Below are 18305 nucleotides of genomic sequence, written 5' to 3' on the forward strand. Positions count from 1 at the left end.
TATATATATACATATATATATATATATATATATATATATATATATATATATATATATATATATATATATATATATATATATATATATATATATATATATATATATATATATATATGAACAGCATATTTCCCCACATGTGTTTGTTTTCTTTTGGGGAACAAATACTCCAGTAAAGTGATAAGCTAACTCTCTATCTCGTCCTGTGATTGCCTGGCCTCATAATGGACAGAAACTTCACAAAGTGCCAATAATAACATAAGAATAAGGAAAGCTATACTGACCTGATCAAATTGCACTACATTGCACTGCGCAAAGACACATTTTCCCCCCTTACATGAACATTCTCTATATATGCGGTTTTAGGATGATTGTTGTCCCCCAAATAGTGTTTGTGGGCCTTTGAGTTAACAATGTCAGGGATTATGGTTGAATAGCCTCCTATCATCATCTTCATCGTCCTCACCAGCAGACGCGATCTCGCTTCTCCTCGTCTTTTGTACTCAGCAAAGTGGTGCTGGCTGTGTTAGTGTGGTGGTCCAGCATGCGAGTAGCTACGTGCTTCGCTGTCGCCTTTCTTGACAATCCGCCGACCTTCATCTCCACCGTAAATGCGCTTCCTGCACTCTTCAACGTTTCCACCTGTGCGTTGTGTGTATGCTCATACCACTTGTTGATAGTAGAGCAAACCTGGAGGTGTCTTTCCAGGCTCCAAAACAAGCACTTTGAAATCCCCTCCACCAACATGCACGTAGACCAGGGGTGTTCAAACACTTCCCTCACGAGGCGCCTGAACTATCCCTTTTTTGCAGTATATGCTGCAACAGCAAAAAAAAAAATAAGCCGTATGATTTTGGACACCCCTGATTTTAAGCGTGATTGCACTTGCCACTCACTTCCATGTATCCAGTTGAGCTGAGCGTGTGTTTTTTGTGTCACCACATGCGCTTTTGAATTAAGAGAGCAGCAACGGCAGAGATGACTTTTCTAAGCACTTTTCAATCTCCGTCACCAGCATGTGAGCAGACGCTTGAATGCTTCACTTAATTCCACCTCTCGTGTTGCACTAATTTGGCCAGTGACGATCAAGTCTATCGCTGTGTCACCTTGACCGCATTAAACGGAGGTTGTTTGTTGCTAGTAGTGACTCATTTACCTACACAAAACCAGATATGAGAGCGCCATTGGGTGGGCAAAATGGCACGTGTACGTACGTTGGCGTTAGCGCGCACAAGGCAGATAGAGTTGCAGCTTCAGGACTTTTTTTTCTCTTGTACATATGCAGCATTCAGCGAACCATGATGCTTTTTTTTCATATTTTGTTGTTGTTTCGCTCATTTATGAAAAGGAACTTTGTTTTTCTAACAGCACAGATGCTACAAATATTTTTTTCTACATTGATTTGAGAAGCTGTTCTGAGCATACATAGCCTAGATTCTATTGTAGCGTTGAGGACAAGGGGGAAAAGAAAACCGGTTGAATGTAAAACTTACAAAAATAAAAGTTGTTTTCGTTGTTGTATCTGCCGACTTGTTTGTCCTGCCGCTAAGAAAAGAGTTTGGCATCCAAATCTTTCAACGCCACTCCGGCGTCTTAAGCCACAATGCTTCATTATGGAAAAAAAAACCAAGATATAAAAAAGGCAGCAACCATGCAGTATTGCTCTACAGACAGCACCCACTAGCAGTGGAACAAGTACTAACTTGATCTTCTGCTAACTTGCTCTGCTTCTTCTGTTTTTGTGGTGTAAAGTTGTTTGTAAGGCGGGATAACCGAGCGGGAGTCGTCTTCCTGCCTTGCGCATTCCAACAACAGATGGATGCTTTTGTGGTCTTCCACTTGAAAGCCATTTGAGCATTTATTCCAACTCATGCCCCTCACGATTAGCTCGGCATAATAATGACAATGAAAATCCCCAATAAAATTATATGCTACAGAAAATAAATGAATGTGTGAAAAACATAAAGATATTAAAATGAACACTCCTTGGCCCACCTTTTAGCTTTTGGCCCATAGAAAAGGTAGAAAAACAAACCTTTAGGAAATGTTAGCATTTTTCATTTCACAGATTAAAAATAGTTTGATTGAAGTGATATCGTCATTTTTTCCTTGTAGTGAGTGTGTAGTTTTAGAGTGTAACTTTTAAAGTGAAACTTTTCCATTAAAACGATCATCAAAAATTGGAATATTTTTCAATTATTGGAGTAATTTAAAAAAGAACTAACGTTTGCAGTACATGAAGCTTAAAACGGATATCATGAATACTGAATAAATGCTTCAATGGCTTTCTGTGACCATTTTTACTGTTGTTTTTTTCTGACTTCTTTTCCTCCAGCTTTACTGTGGTCCCTCCTGCCCCGAAAGCCTTTTAGCCAGCACATTAAGCTAATGGAACCCTTCAAATGTGCATCGATGACGCCTCCTACATATATTTTCCAAATCTGTTAAAATCATGCTGCATTTTTTTTGTTTTTTGAATGTCATTTTTTGTGAGCATCAGCAGCAAAGCTTTCCAAATCCAATTTATGCATAGCCATGGCAGCTCCACTCGCTTTTTCCTTCAGTTTCTCACCGACCATCGTTTCTTTTCCAGCCTTACTCGGGGCTGCGAGATTTTTACTTTGTTTTTGGGTTTCTCATTGATTGATTGTATGTTCGCGTTTTGAGGTTGTTTCCCATGTGTAAAATTGGCTTCAAAAAGGGTTCATTGTGTGTTCACCTCTCAGTAATGCCTTATCGTGTGTTGGTGTCGCGTAACCGTAAAATGGAAACAAGCTTGTCACAATGGAAAGCTTTTGGAGCATTTACTCAACTCCTTAATGTCACTTAATGACTTTGTCCTCACTAGTAAGACAACAACAACAACATGTACCATTTTTCCTTTGTCCCATCAGTAAGGACACATTTCTTATAATGAATATCAGCATTGATATACATACCAAGTAAGGCTAAAAGTGGCATCATGAGGCTTAGTACCTGTGAGGACAAAAGAGCTTTCTTAATAGAATGGCCTGAAGCTGGGAATGGGAGATAAACGCTCCAGTGGCTTTCCATGTGGCTTTGGGTGTGCCATACCACGCGTGAAGCATTAGAAGGGGCTGTACCATTGTTGCCGTTTCATCAGCAACAGCACCGCGCTCGCGCAGGAAACACTTTGTGAGGCGTATTAGCGTGAATGTCAGGCCCATCTTGTGGGCTCAAAGCAATGATGGCTGAGCATGTAAGATGCTGATCATCTGATTTGTGTGATGTAATGTGACCGAGAGAAAATAAAAAATAAAAAAATGAAACAAAGTTTCTGTCGAATTCGTTACTCCTGTACTGGGTAATGTCAATGTTTATTTATTCAAAAATATATATTTACCATATGGGAAGATATCTGAGCACCATTCCAGCTTTGAGATTCACTAGACTCGAACTAAAGTACTCCCATCAAAATTGGATGTAGTGTTTATGAATAAAAGCACTGTGAAAATTACGAATTTGAATTCACCTATCTTTTAAAATATTAATAATATGTGAGATATCTAAGCACTGTTCTATCTTTAAGATATACTAGACGACCCCATGAATCCCACTAAAGTACTCTCATAAATATGTGATGTTATATTCGTCAATAATTTGGCAGCTAGACCTCATGAACAATGACAATGGCGTCCAGTTGGTGAAAGATCATGATTTGCATTGTTTTAAATGTTTAAAAGGAATGATGGAATTGACTCACAAAAACGTAAAGAAAAGTACAGTAACAATAAGATGGTAATTTTTAGATAAAAGCCTTACTAGATATATGTTTTGACGAAAGTTTGGCGACACTCTTTTTCCTTGTCGACGATAATGTCAAATATTTATTCATCTTATTAGACGTGCTTCATAACTGAGCAAAGAATACCCCGAGATTTGGTACAAACGTAAAGCTGGCATGCAAAATGACTTGAATGGCTGGACATCGTAAGGCTTTTTCTTTAAAAAAAAAGTGGTCTATGTAAAGTAAAGCTTTTATTTGTTTAAAAAATAAATACTATGTATATATAGTCAGGCTTTTTTCTTTAAAAATGACCATGTATATTAAGGGTTTTTATTAAAAAATGACCATGTATAGTAAGCCTTTTTTATTTAAAAAAAACGACCATGTACAGTAAAGCGTTTTTCTTAAAAGACGACATAGTATAGTAAGGCTTTTTTTCTTAAAAAATGACATAGTATTGTAAGGCTTTTTTCTTAAAAAACAACATAGTATAGGCTTTTTTCTTTAAAGACGACATAGTATAGTAAGGCTTATTTTCTTTAAAAACGACACAGTATAGTAAGGCTTTTTTGTCTTTAAAAACGACATAGTATAGTAAGGCTTTTTATTTACAAAAAAGACCATGTATAGTAAGGCTTTTTTCTTAAAAAATGACCATGTATAGTAAAGCTTTTTTTCTTAAAAAACGACATAGTATAGTATGGCTTTTTTCCCCTAAAAAAACGACATAGCATAGCGTGGCTTTTTTTCTTGAAAAACGACATAGTATAGTATGGCTTTTTTTCTTAAAAAACGACATAGTATAGTAAGGCTTTTTTTCTTAAAAAACGACATAGTATAGTATGGCTTTCCCCCCCTAAAAAACGACATAGTATAGCATGGCTTTTTTTCTTGAAAAACGACATAGTAGAGGAAGGCTTTTTCCCTAAAAAACGACATAGTATAGTATGGCTTTCCCCCCTAAAAAACGACATAGTATAGTATGGCTTTTTTCCTTTAAAAAACGACATAGTATAGTAAGGCTTTTTTTCCTAAAAAACGACATAGTATAGCATGGCTTTTTTCTTGAAAAACGACAAAGTAGAGGAAGCCTTTTTTTCTTAAAAAACGATATTGTATAGTAAGGCTTCTTTTCTTAAAAAACGACATAGTATAGTAAGGCTTTTTTTCTTTAAAAAATGACATAGCAAGTAAGGCTAAGAGAGTTGGAGAATAAATCTGACTTCTGATTCTTCACCTTCTAGTTGTTGCTGTGGTCTACTGGCAAAATCATTAGGTCAGAACATGAGGCGGGAATCAGGAGTGAGTTCAATTCCACTCATTGCAATTCTCAAATTGTTTATTGAGGTAATGAAAAGGATAAATACAACTTCCAACGTTACTGTGGTGCAGTGGCAAAGACAATGAGTCAGAATTTCAGGTGGACTCAAGTTCAAATCAGAAGTGAGTTTGATTCCACTCTTTGCAATTCTCAAATTGTTTATTGAGGTAATGAAAAGGATAAATATAACTTCCAATCACATCATTTCAGAAGTCACTGTGGTCCAGTGGCAAGAACAATGGGGTGAAATTGAAGTTGGACACAAGTTCAAATCTGGAGTGAGTTCAAGTCCACTCTTTGCAAATCTCAAATTGTTTATTGAGGTGATGAAAATGATAAATATAACTTCCAATCATATCATTTCAGAAGTCACTGTGGTCCAGTGGCAAGAACAATGGGTTGAAATTGAAGTTGGACACAAGTTCAAATCTGGAGTGAGTTCAAGTCCACTCTTTGCAAATCTCAAATTGTTTATTGAGGTGATGAAAATGATAAATATAACTTCCAATCATGTCACTTCTGAAGTCACTGTGGTCCAGTGGCAAAGACAAAGGGTCAGACCGACCTCAAGTTAGTGGATTTGACTGCCACGTGGGAAATGGGGTTCGAATCCTGCTCTCGTTTGACTAATCACTACACTAGTAGTTCAGTAAATGGGTAATCCTTTTTTCATTCAAATAAAGACTAAGTCATTTTTTTCAGCAAAACAATATTTCCGGTCAGCCTTCGGCTGACCGGAAGACAGTTGGGAGGGGGGGGGTTCCTGGTGGTGTTCGACAGTCAGCCTTCGGCTGACTGCCGACACCATACAGTTGTTGACTGGCGACACCGGGACGTGAACCCTCGACACCCATGTCGCAGGCAGGTGACTGACCCACTACACCACGAGGCGGCCCGCCTATACATGATTGGAAGTTATATTTATCCTTTTCATTACCTAAATAAACAATTTGAGAATTGCAAAGAGAGGAATTGAACTCACTCCTGATTTGAACTTGAGTCCACCTGAAGTTCTGACCCATTGTGTTTGCCACTGGACCACAGTGACTTCTGAAATGATGTGATTGGAAGTTATATTTATCCTTTTCATTACCTCAATAAACAATTTGAGAATTGCAAAGAGTGGACTTGAACTCACTCCAGATTTGAACTTGTGTCAAACTTCAATTTCAACCCATTGTCTTTGCCACTGGACCACAGTGACTTCTGAAATAGTGAGATTGGAAGTTATATCTATTCTTTTCATTACCTCAATAAACAATTTGAGAATTGCAAAGAGAGGAATTGAACTCATTCCTGATTTGAACTTGAGTCCACCTGAAGTTCTGACCCATTGTCTTTGCCACTGGACCACAGTGACTTCTGAAATGCTGTGATTGGAAGTTATATCTATCTTTTTCATTACCTCAATAAACAATTTGAGAATTGCAAAGAGAGGAATTGAACTCATTCCTGATTTGAACTTGTGTCCAACTTCAATTTCAACCCATTGTCTTTGCCACTGGACCACAGTGACTTCTGAAATGATGTGATTGGAAGTTATATCTATCCTTTTCATTACCTCAATAAACAATTTGAGAATTGCAAAGAGAGGAATTGAACTCATTTCTGAATTGAACTTGAGTCCACCTGAAGTTCTGACCCATTGTCTTTGCCACTGGACCACAGTGACTTCTGAAATGATGTGATTGGAAGTTATATCTATCCTTTTCATTACCTCAATAAACAATTTGAGAATTGCAAAGAGAGGAATTGAACTCACTCCTGATTTGAACTTGAGTCCACCTGAAGTTCTGACCCATTGTCTTTGCCACTGGACCACAGTGACTTCTGAAATGATGTGATTGGAAGTTATATTTATCCTTTTCATTACCTCAATAAACAATTTGAGAATTGCAAAGAGTGGAATTGAACTCACTCCAGATTTGAACTTGTGTCAAACTTCAATTTCAACCCATTGTCTTTGCCACTGGACCACAGTGACTTCTGAAATAGTGAGATTGGAAGTTATATCTATTCTTTTCATTACCTCAATAAACAATTTGAGAATTGCAAAGAGAGGAATTGAACTCATTCCTGATTTGAACTTGAGTCCACCTGAAGTTCTGACCCATTGTCTTTGCCACTGGACCACAGTGACTTCTGAAATGATGTGATTGGAAGTTATATCTATCCTTTTCATTACCTCAATAAACAATTTGAGAATTGCAAAGAGTGGAATTGAACTCACTCCAGATTTGAACTTGTGTCCAACTTCAATTTCAACCCATTGTCTTTGCCACTGGACCACAGTGACTTCTGAAATGATGTGATTGGAAGTTATATCTATCCTTTTCATTACCTCAATAAACAATTTGAGAATTGCAAAGAGAGGATTTGAACTCATTTCTGATTTGAACTTGAGTCCACCTGAAGTTCTGACCCATTGTCTTTGCCACTGGACCACAGTGACTTCTGAAATGATGTGATTGGAAGTTATATCTATCCTTTTCATTACCGCAATAAACAATTTGAGAATTGCAAAGAGAGGAATTGAACTCATTCCTGATTTGAACTTGAGTCCACCTGAAGTTCTGACCCATTGTCTTTGCCACTGGACCACAGTGACTTCTGAAATGATGTGATTGGAAGTTATATCTATCCTTTTCATCACCTCAATAAACAATTTGAGAATTGCAAAGAGTGGAATTGAATTCACTCCAGATTTGAACTTGTGTCCAACTTCAATTTCAACCCATCGTCTTTGCCACTGGACCACAGTGACTTCTGAAATGATTTGATTGGAAGTTATATCTATCCTTTTCATTACCTCAATAAACAATTTGAGAATTGCAAAGAGAGGAATTGAACTCATTCCTGATTTGAACTTGAGTCCACCTGAAGTTCTGACCCATTGTCTTTGCCACTGGACCACAGTGACTTCTGAAATGAAGTGATTGGAAGTTATATTTATCCTTTTCATCACCTCAATAAACAATTTGAGAATTGCAAAGAGTGGAATTGAACTCACTCCAGATTTGAACTTGTGTCCAACTTCAATTTCAACCCATCGTCTTTGCCACTGGACCACAGTGACTTCTGAAATGATTTGATTGGAAGTTATATCTATCCTTTTCATTACCTCAATAAACAATTTGAGAATTGCAAAGAGAGGAATTGAACTCATTCCTGATTTGAACTTGAGTCCACCTGAAGTTCTGACCCATTGTCTTTGCCACTGGACCACAGTGACTTCTGAAATGAAGTGATTGGAAGTTATATTTATCCTTTTCATTACCTCAATAAACAATTTGTGAATTGCAAAGAGTGGAATTGAACTCACTCCTGATTCCCACCTCAAGCTCTGAACCAATATTTTTGCCAGTGGACCACAGCAATAACTAGGAGAAGAACCAGAAGTCAGATTTTCTTAGCCTTACTATACTATGTCGATTTTTTAAAGAAAAAAGCCTTACTATATGTATTCCCTACTTTTTCTTTTTTTTACTAAAACAAGCCTTATTATACATAATCTTTTTTAACGAAAAATAGACTTACACTATACATGGTCATTTTTTAAAAATGAAAATCATGCCTTACTATACATAGTAAAGCGTTACTGTACTTTATTTTACAAAAAAAATGAAAGACAGTAACACAAGGTCTTTTTTTCACAAAAAAATCCTTACTATACTTTATCATTTTTGAACAAGTAAAAGCCTTACTATATATACATGGGCTCCTTATTTAGAGAAAATGAGCATTAATATACATGGGCTTTTATTTTAAAATAACCTCCCTATACATGTTTTTTAAAGAAAAAAATGCCTTATTACACATGGTAATTTCTTGAACAAATAAAATCATTTTGTAATTATCTTTTTTGTTTATTTGTTTGTTTTTATAAGATGGTCATTTTTAAACAAATAAAAGCCTTATTAGATATGATCTACTTTAAATAAGCCTTACTATACGTGGTCATTTAAAAAAAAGAAAAATAAGCCTTACTCTACATGGTCTTTTTTTTACTATACATAGTAAAGCATTATTATACGTTTTTTTTTTTTACAAAAAGTGAAAGACATAACACATGGTCTTTTTTTAAACTAAAAAATCCTAATTATACTTGACTATATTTTTTTTAACAAACAAAAGCCTTACTAGATATGATACCCCCCCTTTTTTTTTTTTACAAAAAACAAGTCTTATTATACATAATCTTATTTTTCCTTTTTCTTTTCTTTATTACAAAAAATAGACTCACTATACATGGTATTTTTTCTTTTAAAAATAAATAAATAAGCCTTACTATACATAGTAAAGCGTCACAAAACTTTTTTTTTTTTTTTTACAAAATAATGATCTTTTTTTAACAAAAAAAATCCTTACTATACGTTATCATTTTTGGAACAAATAAATGCCTTACTATACATGGTCTCCTAATTAATGAGAAAATGAGCATTAATAAAAAAAATAACCTATATATGTTTTTTAGAAGAATAAAGCCTTATTACATGTGGTGATTTCTTGAACAAATAAAATCCTGATTGTAATGATCTTTTTTGCTTGTTTGTTTTTATAAGATGGTCATTTTTAAACAAATAAAAGCCTTCCTATATATAATCTCCTTTTTTTTTTTTTTTTTACAAAAAAACAAGCATACATAAAAATAGACTTACTATACATGGTCATTTTTTTCATTAAAAAAAGAAAAATACGCCTTACGCCATAGTAAAGCATTACTATAGTTATTTTTTTTATTTTTTTTACAAAAAATGAAAGCCATAACGCATGGTCTTTTTTCACTAAAAATCCTACTAAACTTTAGCATTTTTTGAACAAATAAAAGCCTTATTATAATGGTCTCGTTATTTATGAGAAAACGAGCATTAATATACATGGACTTTAAAAAAAAAAACTCCCTACATGTTTATTTATTTATTTGTTTTTTTGAAGAAGAAAAAAAGCCTTTTTACACATGGTAATTTCTTGAACAAATAAAATCCTTATTGTAATGGTCTTTTCTGTTTGTTTGTTTTTATAAGATGGTAATTTTTAAACAAAAAAAGCAAGATATGATCTACGTTTTTTACGAAAAACGGCCATATGAAATAATAAAATGTAAATTTAAAATTAATCGTTTTTCACAACAATCTCCAGTAAATTCACACATAAATATTCATTATTCCAATGCCTTACACAACTTTTTTATTTACAGACGTTGCATAATTAAAACAAACTTGGTGTATGATGTCATTATAATCACTGTTTCTAGCTTTTTTAATTAATTGCGATAGCAAAAAGCAAAAAGTATTTATGAAATAAGTTGGATCATCCTGCAAAGAGTTTATCCTCTTTTCGGGACCAGCAAGACTATGAAAAATTTCAAAGGGAAGATGATAAACGTGTTTCTACTGCGCTCTTGTGGACGGCAGTCTTATGGTGGTGGTGGTGCATGTGTTGGAGGGGTGGGGGGTCAATGGCTATGTGGATAGAAGCACACGTGAATACTTGATACAGCAGCAATTTCAAAATTTATTGGGACTGATTAGGTTTTGCAAATCATAGTAAGCTAATTCTTGCACCAAACATGACATTAGCTTGCACTGCCAACATCAAAACTGGAGGCTCAAGGTTGACTGTAAAAACGCTGAGTGATCAGGACAAGCAACCAAAAGTTTTCTAAATAAAACAATAATGAAATTAAACATTTAAAAAAAAAAGACAGGACCAATATTTTTTTGATTTAACACCTTTTGTTAAAAACACAGGTTTTGTATCATCAATATAAAGTTTTGTTTCATATTGAACAATATTCCCAGTGAAAATAAGCAGAGTTCAAGCTTCAAGTGCGGCTTTGTACAAATCAAAGACCCTCTTAAAGTTGAGAAAATAAATAATCGAATAGTCATATAAATTCATATATGTGAAGGTATACACACACACACATACACACACACACACACACACACACACACACACACACACACCACTCTTAGAAGAACAAACTCTTGACATAAAAAGCGGCAATTTTGAAATATAGTATACTATAGTTCCACCCATATTTATGGCTTCATGATTTGCACGTGTGAATGAAGCAAAATTGAGGATTTGTCAATGTAAAAAAAAATTACCCACAATCCTCTGCACAAGAGCAAACAATTCGTTTTGCATCGTGTAGAGTGAGACAGTTATGTGCCGATGTTGAAGACGTCGCTTTGGTATGACCAAATGAAAATGGGCATGCAGGTAGGCCACCACTGCACGCAAAAAAACGGGCACGGACGGTCGGTCATCAACACACAACAGGGAGAATTTGATTTGTCTCGGAAATGTTTCATCCCATCCCGCTTGCCCCACACGCTCGCAGGTCAAAAGGTCATCGAGGCACATATTTGAGGAGGTCGATGGCAGATGTTTTCCTGAAGCCAGTATAAGAAAGAAGACGAGGTTAAGGTTATGAGACAAGTGCAGGGGTCTCTCTCACACATACACGGTGGCTACGGGACATTTACGACTTCCACGCCCTTCATGAACATTCATTGAAATCACCCCCCGCCCCGCCCCCCCACCACCAACCTTACCCAATTGAGTCACGGCCATCTGATAAGAGCGCCAAAGTAACTCACAATAAATAACAAAGTACAGCCAGACAGGGAAAAAAGTGTAGTGGGAAGTGCAATCCATCCAAGGCAGACTCTTGATCCCAAGCAGGCTGGTGGCACGCTGCCCCTCTTCCTTGATTGCGTGTCATAGGAGGAGATGCAGTTTTGACGAAGCTCGTCACGCAGCCCTTCAGAGTTACAACATCAACAGCATGTGCACATTGTCAAAGCGTGAAAAAAGGAGAAAAACGGAAAGCACATCAAATATATCCAAAAAGCACCTGCACCCCACAGACTATGGAACAAAAGCACTTAAGTATACAAGGTACGAGATTGTTTTTGGTTCATAATTCATCAATTAGTGTATACATTAGTGATGCAAAAGCGTGTGCAGAATATATGTCGCAATCAATATCAAACAGACGGTTAACAGTGTTCTCCCACCGGTAGAAAAAAAATGCAAATACGACAGAAAAAGCGTCAACTGGCACGATAAAAAGGTTGAGAAACGCCCCATGGCTTGCTGTCCACAACAAGGCAAAGTATAAAAGCTTTTTTTTGTCTTTTCTCAAATTGTATTCATTGTAAAAGATCCCCAAATTAACACACAACAAAGCTTAGCATCCAGCGCTTAATAATAATAATAATGAATAATAGTAACATCAACAACGTTAATCATAGTTGCGTTAATCATAATAAGACTCCAGTTGCAAGTAACGCTATCAAAAAACACTGAAACAATCATAGGAAAGCAATAGCGACTTTGCGAGCATCTCGACGCAGGTCCCACTCAAATCACACGTACACTATCGAGAAAGAAACGGGAAGGAATTCAAAGAGTTCATAGACGCACATCCAATAAATAACCGACATTATCACTACTCTCAGAATTTCCAGCACTAGATGTTCAGCCTCATCTTTTCACCTGCTAAGCGCAGCCCCTCCCCCCCAAAAAAGATTGCGCGTGGGGCTAAAGAAAAGTCTGCATATTCAAAATTGTGACTGAGTTGTGGGGACGGATAAAATTGATTCGAATAAGCCAAGGCAGCCGTTCATCAACGTGTGACGAGTCCATGCTATTTGTCCAGCGTCCTTTTTAAACCCCTTTTACGATTCCGACGATTATGTACATACATGTGTGAAATCTCCACCAAATCGTAGGAACCGTGAGCCAAAATGAAGAAAAAAAGAGAGCCCCCCCGACATCACTTTGGAGCGCAAAGGCTATATCCGACGACAATCTACACAAAGGATTCCAATGTGCCGATAACAGTCAAGAGGACGTCGATCCTTAAAGGTAGGTGCGGTCACCGAGTTGTGTAAATCAGTCGACAACTGATTACAAATGTAAACCGTGCGGTTCGGGGGGCTTGGAAAGGAGTCAGTGTTATTAAAGTGCAAGTCTGTGGCAGTAGGACTTGGTCCACTGTTGGACCGCCCCCTCACCCCGTGCGGAGCGTTGCGATAGCTTGAGATGCTCCCGGAGAGAGCCTCGGAAGAGGCAAAAGTACGACATGGAGGGGGACCGCCTCCCCGCACAGACAATGATCCCTGGTTACCATGGTGATTGTGATGGCAATTACATAAAGTCGTAGGCTGGGGTTTGGCCACGTTTTTGACCCGAATCTCAAAGAGAACGTAGGACCAAAACACTGCATCATAAGTCAAAGGAGGTAAGCGGAAAAAATACTTATGATCACTCGTTCTCAACCGTGCAGGAGTCGTGTTAATCGTCGTTGCCGGTTACCATTCGAAAAGGAAGGCTAGCCTGGCGGCGTGGGGGTCCACATATTCTGGAAAGATCCCCAAAATGATCTTCGGGGATCGTTTGTCTACAAGAATTGGTGCCGGTGCGGGTTTAGGAGATCCAGGCAAAGTCCCTCTCGCTCCCGTTCTGCGGTTCGCCCTCTTGCGCCGAGGAGTCGCTCTCCTCCTTCTCGTTGTCCAGCGCCCGGCGAGAGTCCGCCGCCAGGCCGGAGTCCTTCCACTTGGCCGCGTCCTCCTCCCCTTCTGCGATCATCTCGCCATCCCCTTCCGCCATGATTTCCTCCTCACCATCGCCGTCGCACTCAGCCTGATCGTCGTGGAAACGGTCGCCCGGGTACAACTCCTCTTCCGGAGAGATGTCTCCCCCCGCTTCGCCATTGTGATCCAGCAGCGCCGCCATGCCCCGACCGGAGCAGTCGACGCACACTCCGTGGCGCCGGGACCCGTGTTTGATTCCGACGCTGGCCGCCGACATGAACACGCGGCTGCAGACTTTGCACACGTACTTCTTGTCTTTACTGTGAACCTGCCAGGTGGAAACATAATAACAAATTCAACTTAATAAGAACCTTGGATACATTAACAGTGATTGCGATTGACTTGCAATCTGCTCTTGTCCCCCAGTCTAACTGTTGTGGATTTGAGAAAGAAAAATGCATTGTTCATGGCTTTAAACCAACGATCCTCAACCCAATGTTAATATCTCACAAAGAGAGGCCCAAAGGACGTAAATCTATTAGATTTCGTGGACAGTGTCTTTCAGAATGATAGTGTCCGTCTGCATGGCCAAATACTTTATGTCAAATTTAAAATATTTCCAGTACATCCAAGGCTGTGTCTGTATTCTCACGCTCTTGCTACTGTCACAGTGAAATTTTCCAAATACGGGATGAATAAAGTTATCTCATCTAATCTAAAAGACTACTTTCTTCCAACAGTGATTATGTGTCCGCACCCATTGTATTCCACGCTATGCTTAGACAGCACAGCAGGGGTCCAGGTCTTGAAGAAGCAGAGCAGACCCACACATTGCATGTTCGACTGCTGGCTTCATGCTCTTTTTAACAAATATGTTCACAACACATGTACCATTTCCCCAATTTTTTTTCAGGAAAAAAATGGTGCTTGTGCCCCCATGAAAGTGCACTCCCATCCTAACATACACCCATTATTTTTCAAAATCCATTTGGAGGCGACGGCGCCATTACGCGCGGCTAATATTTCTTGGAGCCCGATCCGCGATGACACAATTCCACTCACCAGCGTGTGCCTCTTCATGTGTTCTCTCCTGGTGAACTTCTTGCCACAGATTTCACATGGGTAGGGCCTCTCGCCAGTGTGCGAGCGCATGTGCCTCTTTAGGATGCACTGGTGCATGGCAGAGAAACTGCAGTAGGGGCACTTGAACTTTTTACGGATCACTGTGAAGTCATTCACTGTGGGGACAAAGGGAGAAGAGCGGGGTTGGGGGGTGTAATGAGGGAGCAGAAAGGTAAAGAGAAAAACATTAGAACTGAACGAATCTCTTAAATAAACGTCTACATCACTCGTCAGTTATTACATTTAATTAGTAGTGGTCGACAAAAAAAATGTACCATCAATCCCCATGGCCACCCCTGATCCCAGTCAAGCTACAGTTGCCCTGGCAACAGCTCTTTCGCCACACTAAAGCGTCAAAAGAAAAGAGATCGTATAAACACTGGCACTACATTCAGTCTGCTCTAGGTCCTCGCGACAGACAACACAGACATAAACAGCGGCTGGCGGTGGGGAAATAAAAATCACACGCTAAGGGAGGCTCAAGGAAAAGGGGAAAAAACACTCATATTTACATTAGTTTCACATCTAAGGTTAGGTAAAGGTACAGTGAGGCAGTCTAGGATTGCGTCTTCAGCTGAGTCTGACATGGTCGTCGAGGTGAAGAGGTGTGTGTGTGTGTGTGTGTGTGTGTGTGTGTGTGTGTGTGTGTGTGTGTGTGTGTGTTTGTTTGTGTATGTGTGCATGTGTGGGTGCTTTGATACTTGTGTGAATGACCATGAAAGCTCAGGACTGGAGTGGATTGAACAAAAAAGCAGCTTGGAATGACACATTTAAACAGCATAAAATGATTACCTCCATTGTGACAACGTTTTCTGCTGAGAGAATAAAGCAAGCAAAAGCGGTTGGTGGGCAGGAAAGAAAAACACAAAAACATGCAAGAAAATAAAGAACCAAGGCCACCGGACTGACATGTTTGTTTTGTTGTGTGGCTGCGGATATGCATGACACCTCGACAAAGGAGTAACGCAGCAACGGCAAAACACCGCAGATAAAGTTCCACATTTTATTCAGCTTTCATTGCAGCGTTCAAACTTTATTTGAATTTCAGCTATTTAGAAAACGTACATGTTACCACAGCACCTTTTAAAGCAGGAAACAAACCGAACAGCATGAAACTGCACTGTATATGCAAATAACCCAAAGCAACTATGAAGAGCTTCCTGATGAGATCCTGCTCCATCTGTTGCAGATGCCGTCCGTCTAGGACAGCTTTTGCTACCTGAGAAATGGGATTTAGGTTCTGAAAGGATTTGGCATGAGGTGGGCTGGTATCAAAAAGGCTATCAGGTCCCGTTCTGCATTGATTGGGCCCATGGTAACGTGATTACTCAGACAGAATTAAAGGAACACACAGGTGCTTGTCCTCCCTTTTTGTCCACCTTCATTGTTGGTGTGCCGCATAAGTTTGAGCTCATTAAAGCCCGCTCCAAAGTGGGCGATGTGTAAAAGTGAGAAGAAGTAAGGAAAGTGGAGAGGCCCTTGGCAATAAGCACCCCCTTCACTGACTACGCTTGTGCATTTCGGGGACAGAGATTCTTCATGCTTTATTTGCTTAGCCACAACTACATTTTAAATTCTAGAGTGAATTGAAAAACCCAATTTGAAAATTATATGCACTGGTCTAGCTCAGCAGTGTCTCGCTGAATTTGACTTCAGACCAGGACACATCATTTATGTTGTGGAAGCTCATGTGATAGAACTTGGCAGGATTCACAGATCACTTTGTAATTACCCCTAAGCAAATGATTTACATTATTTATTTAGTTTTTTTAAACTAAAAATATATTATATATTATTATAGAAAATATAGTTGCTCAACCTGAACATTGGACAATAGTTCCATCGAGTTTAACCATGTGGTTTTGCGTCCAGCAGGTCCAACATTTTTTTAATAGCTGCAGAGTTCATGTTCACAGTAAACTCAGAGGAGAAAATGTTTCTCTTTGGCAGAAATGAGTACGGATTTAATAAAACCAGTACCCTTATATTTCTCCAGTTCCATTCATTCAGTCCAAACTGAGCCTGCCTTTATCTCCTGGACCAGTGAGGTACTAAACTCATGGGGTCCAAAGGGGACGTGCCCCTCTGTCCACCCGGCCTCTTGACAAGTAGGGGTCAAGGGTTAAGGAGGGCTGTTGCCACAAAGGACCAATTATGGTTAATTTCTCTGCACTGTCAGTGGTTCAGATTTCCAGATGCGTGGTAGAAAGAAAACAACACCACCCAACCCCCAGCTGATTGCCGCTTGCCCATTGTTTCAGCTCGCTTTGTCCTCAGCTCACAGCTTTCCCATCTGCGCACTGTGACATGGACAAGCTCAGGTTAGTATGGTGACGGAAGATAAGCTGATGCTAGTCTTGCATCTGACGGCGAGGGCAGCAGACATGAGCAGTCTTTGTATAATGGTAGCGGTATAATTAAAGTAGCTTTTAGATTTAAAAAAATACTGATGCGAGAAGAGCAAATGGTGCAATACAACCAATGTCCTGCAAGCGGTGGTGTTGGGTAGGGCTTTGAGTCAAAGAGACCCCATGGCAGACCTGTTCGGGTTGCGCTTTCTCCTTAATTGAGAGGCAGATAGGACGACAAGTTAATGGCTGGCGCCGCAACGAATAGCGCGGACTAAAACCAGCTTTGCATAGACAAATTTCAATTCATATTAACCTATGCTCCATTCATAAGTTTATTTGGTAAAAAAAATATAAATATAAATCGCTTCAAGGACCCTTTGTGCCACGATTGGCATGGCTGCACCTGCATTGTGAATAACTGCTGGCTTGGAATATACGGGTGCACCCTGTAGACCTTCTCAGTTCTCTACGTCCAACATGCTACGGTTACTAATTTCAACTTTCATCTCTTCAGAAAGCCTCCATAAAGGGACTTGTTCACCATCACGAGATATGCTAGCAACTCCTGACACAGACGCCACCTGGCAGCATATTTTAATATGAGTGGCTAGATTTTTCTGGGTGCTAAATGACTTTGCACACGCCGGGCAGACGTGGCCCTTCTCTTTGGAGTGTACTGAGGACAAGTGCCTTTGCAGGTCTGTGCGGTCCCTGAAATGTTTCAAACAGTACACACACTGCATGAGCTTTTTCTTGAAATGGATGGTCTTCTCGTGGCGGTCTGCATTGGACTTAAGGGTGAAGCTCGCTGGACATTGGGAACAGAGGTAGCGTGCCGGGGTGGCCTCGGTCATCGAGGGGCGATACAGCGACTGGGGAAAGTGGAAAAACTGAGACTGGCCGGCCTGGTTGAATGGATTCGCCACGCTTGGCCAGTCAAGGGACATAGCCATGAGAGACAAGGTGTGGCGGTACTCGTGCTCTCTGAGATACTCCAGACTGCTGAACAGCCGCTTGCACAGGGAGCAAGCAAACCCCTGCGAGTTCCAGGCTCCGCTCTCTGGCAGGACCCCTGATTTAGCCTCTTTGGTCATTGCCGCCAGCCCCTCAATCTCCCTGGAAGCCTCAAACACTGACGCAGGCACAGTCCGAGAACCGGCACAACTCGCTTTGGCCATCTGATCTCTCTCAATAGGAGACTGGTCACCTTCCAAAGC

The 18305-nt window shown here is 39.5% G+C and overlaps 1 protein-coding gene across 5 annotated transcripts in view; it reads right to left on the reverse strand.

The window, feature by feature from the left end:
* Window positions 1–10560: 10560 nt before the first annotated feature.
* zbtb46 (zinc finger and BTB domain containing 46) overlaps window positions 10561–18305 on the reverse strand; it is a 51935-nt gene continuing 44190 nt past the window's right edge. For 4 of the 5 annotated variants that reach the window (XM_077608292.1, XM_077608291.1, XM_077608293.1 and 1 more), the window contains exon 7: window positions 15727–18304. In XM_077608292.1, the coding sequence (XP_077464418.1) occupies window positions 17547–18304 (758 nt within the window). In that variant the 3' untranslated portion in view covers window positions 15727–17546. Of the gene's footprint in view, window positions 13944–14677; window positions 14854–15726; window position 18305 lie in introns of those variants that run through there. The other variant, XM_077608294.1, reaches the window with a different exon arrangement.

This window comes from Stigmatopora argus, chromosome 1 (genome assembly GCF_051989625.1).
Source record: "Stigmatopora argus isolate UIUO_Sarg chromosome 1, RoL_Sarg_1.0, whole genome shotgun sequence".
Lineage (NCBI taxonomy): Eukaryota > Metazoa > Chordata > Actinopteri > Syngnathiformes > Syngnathidae > Stigmatopora > Stigmatopora argus.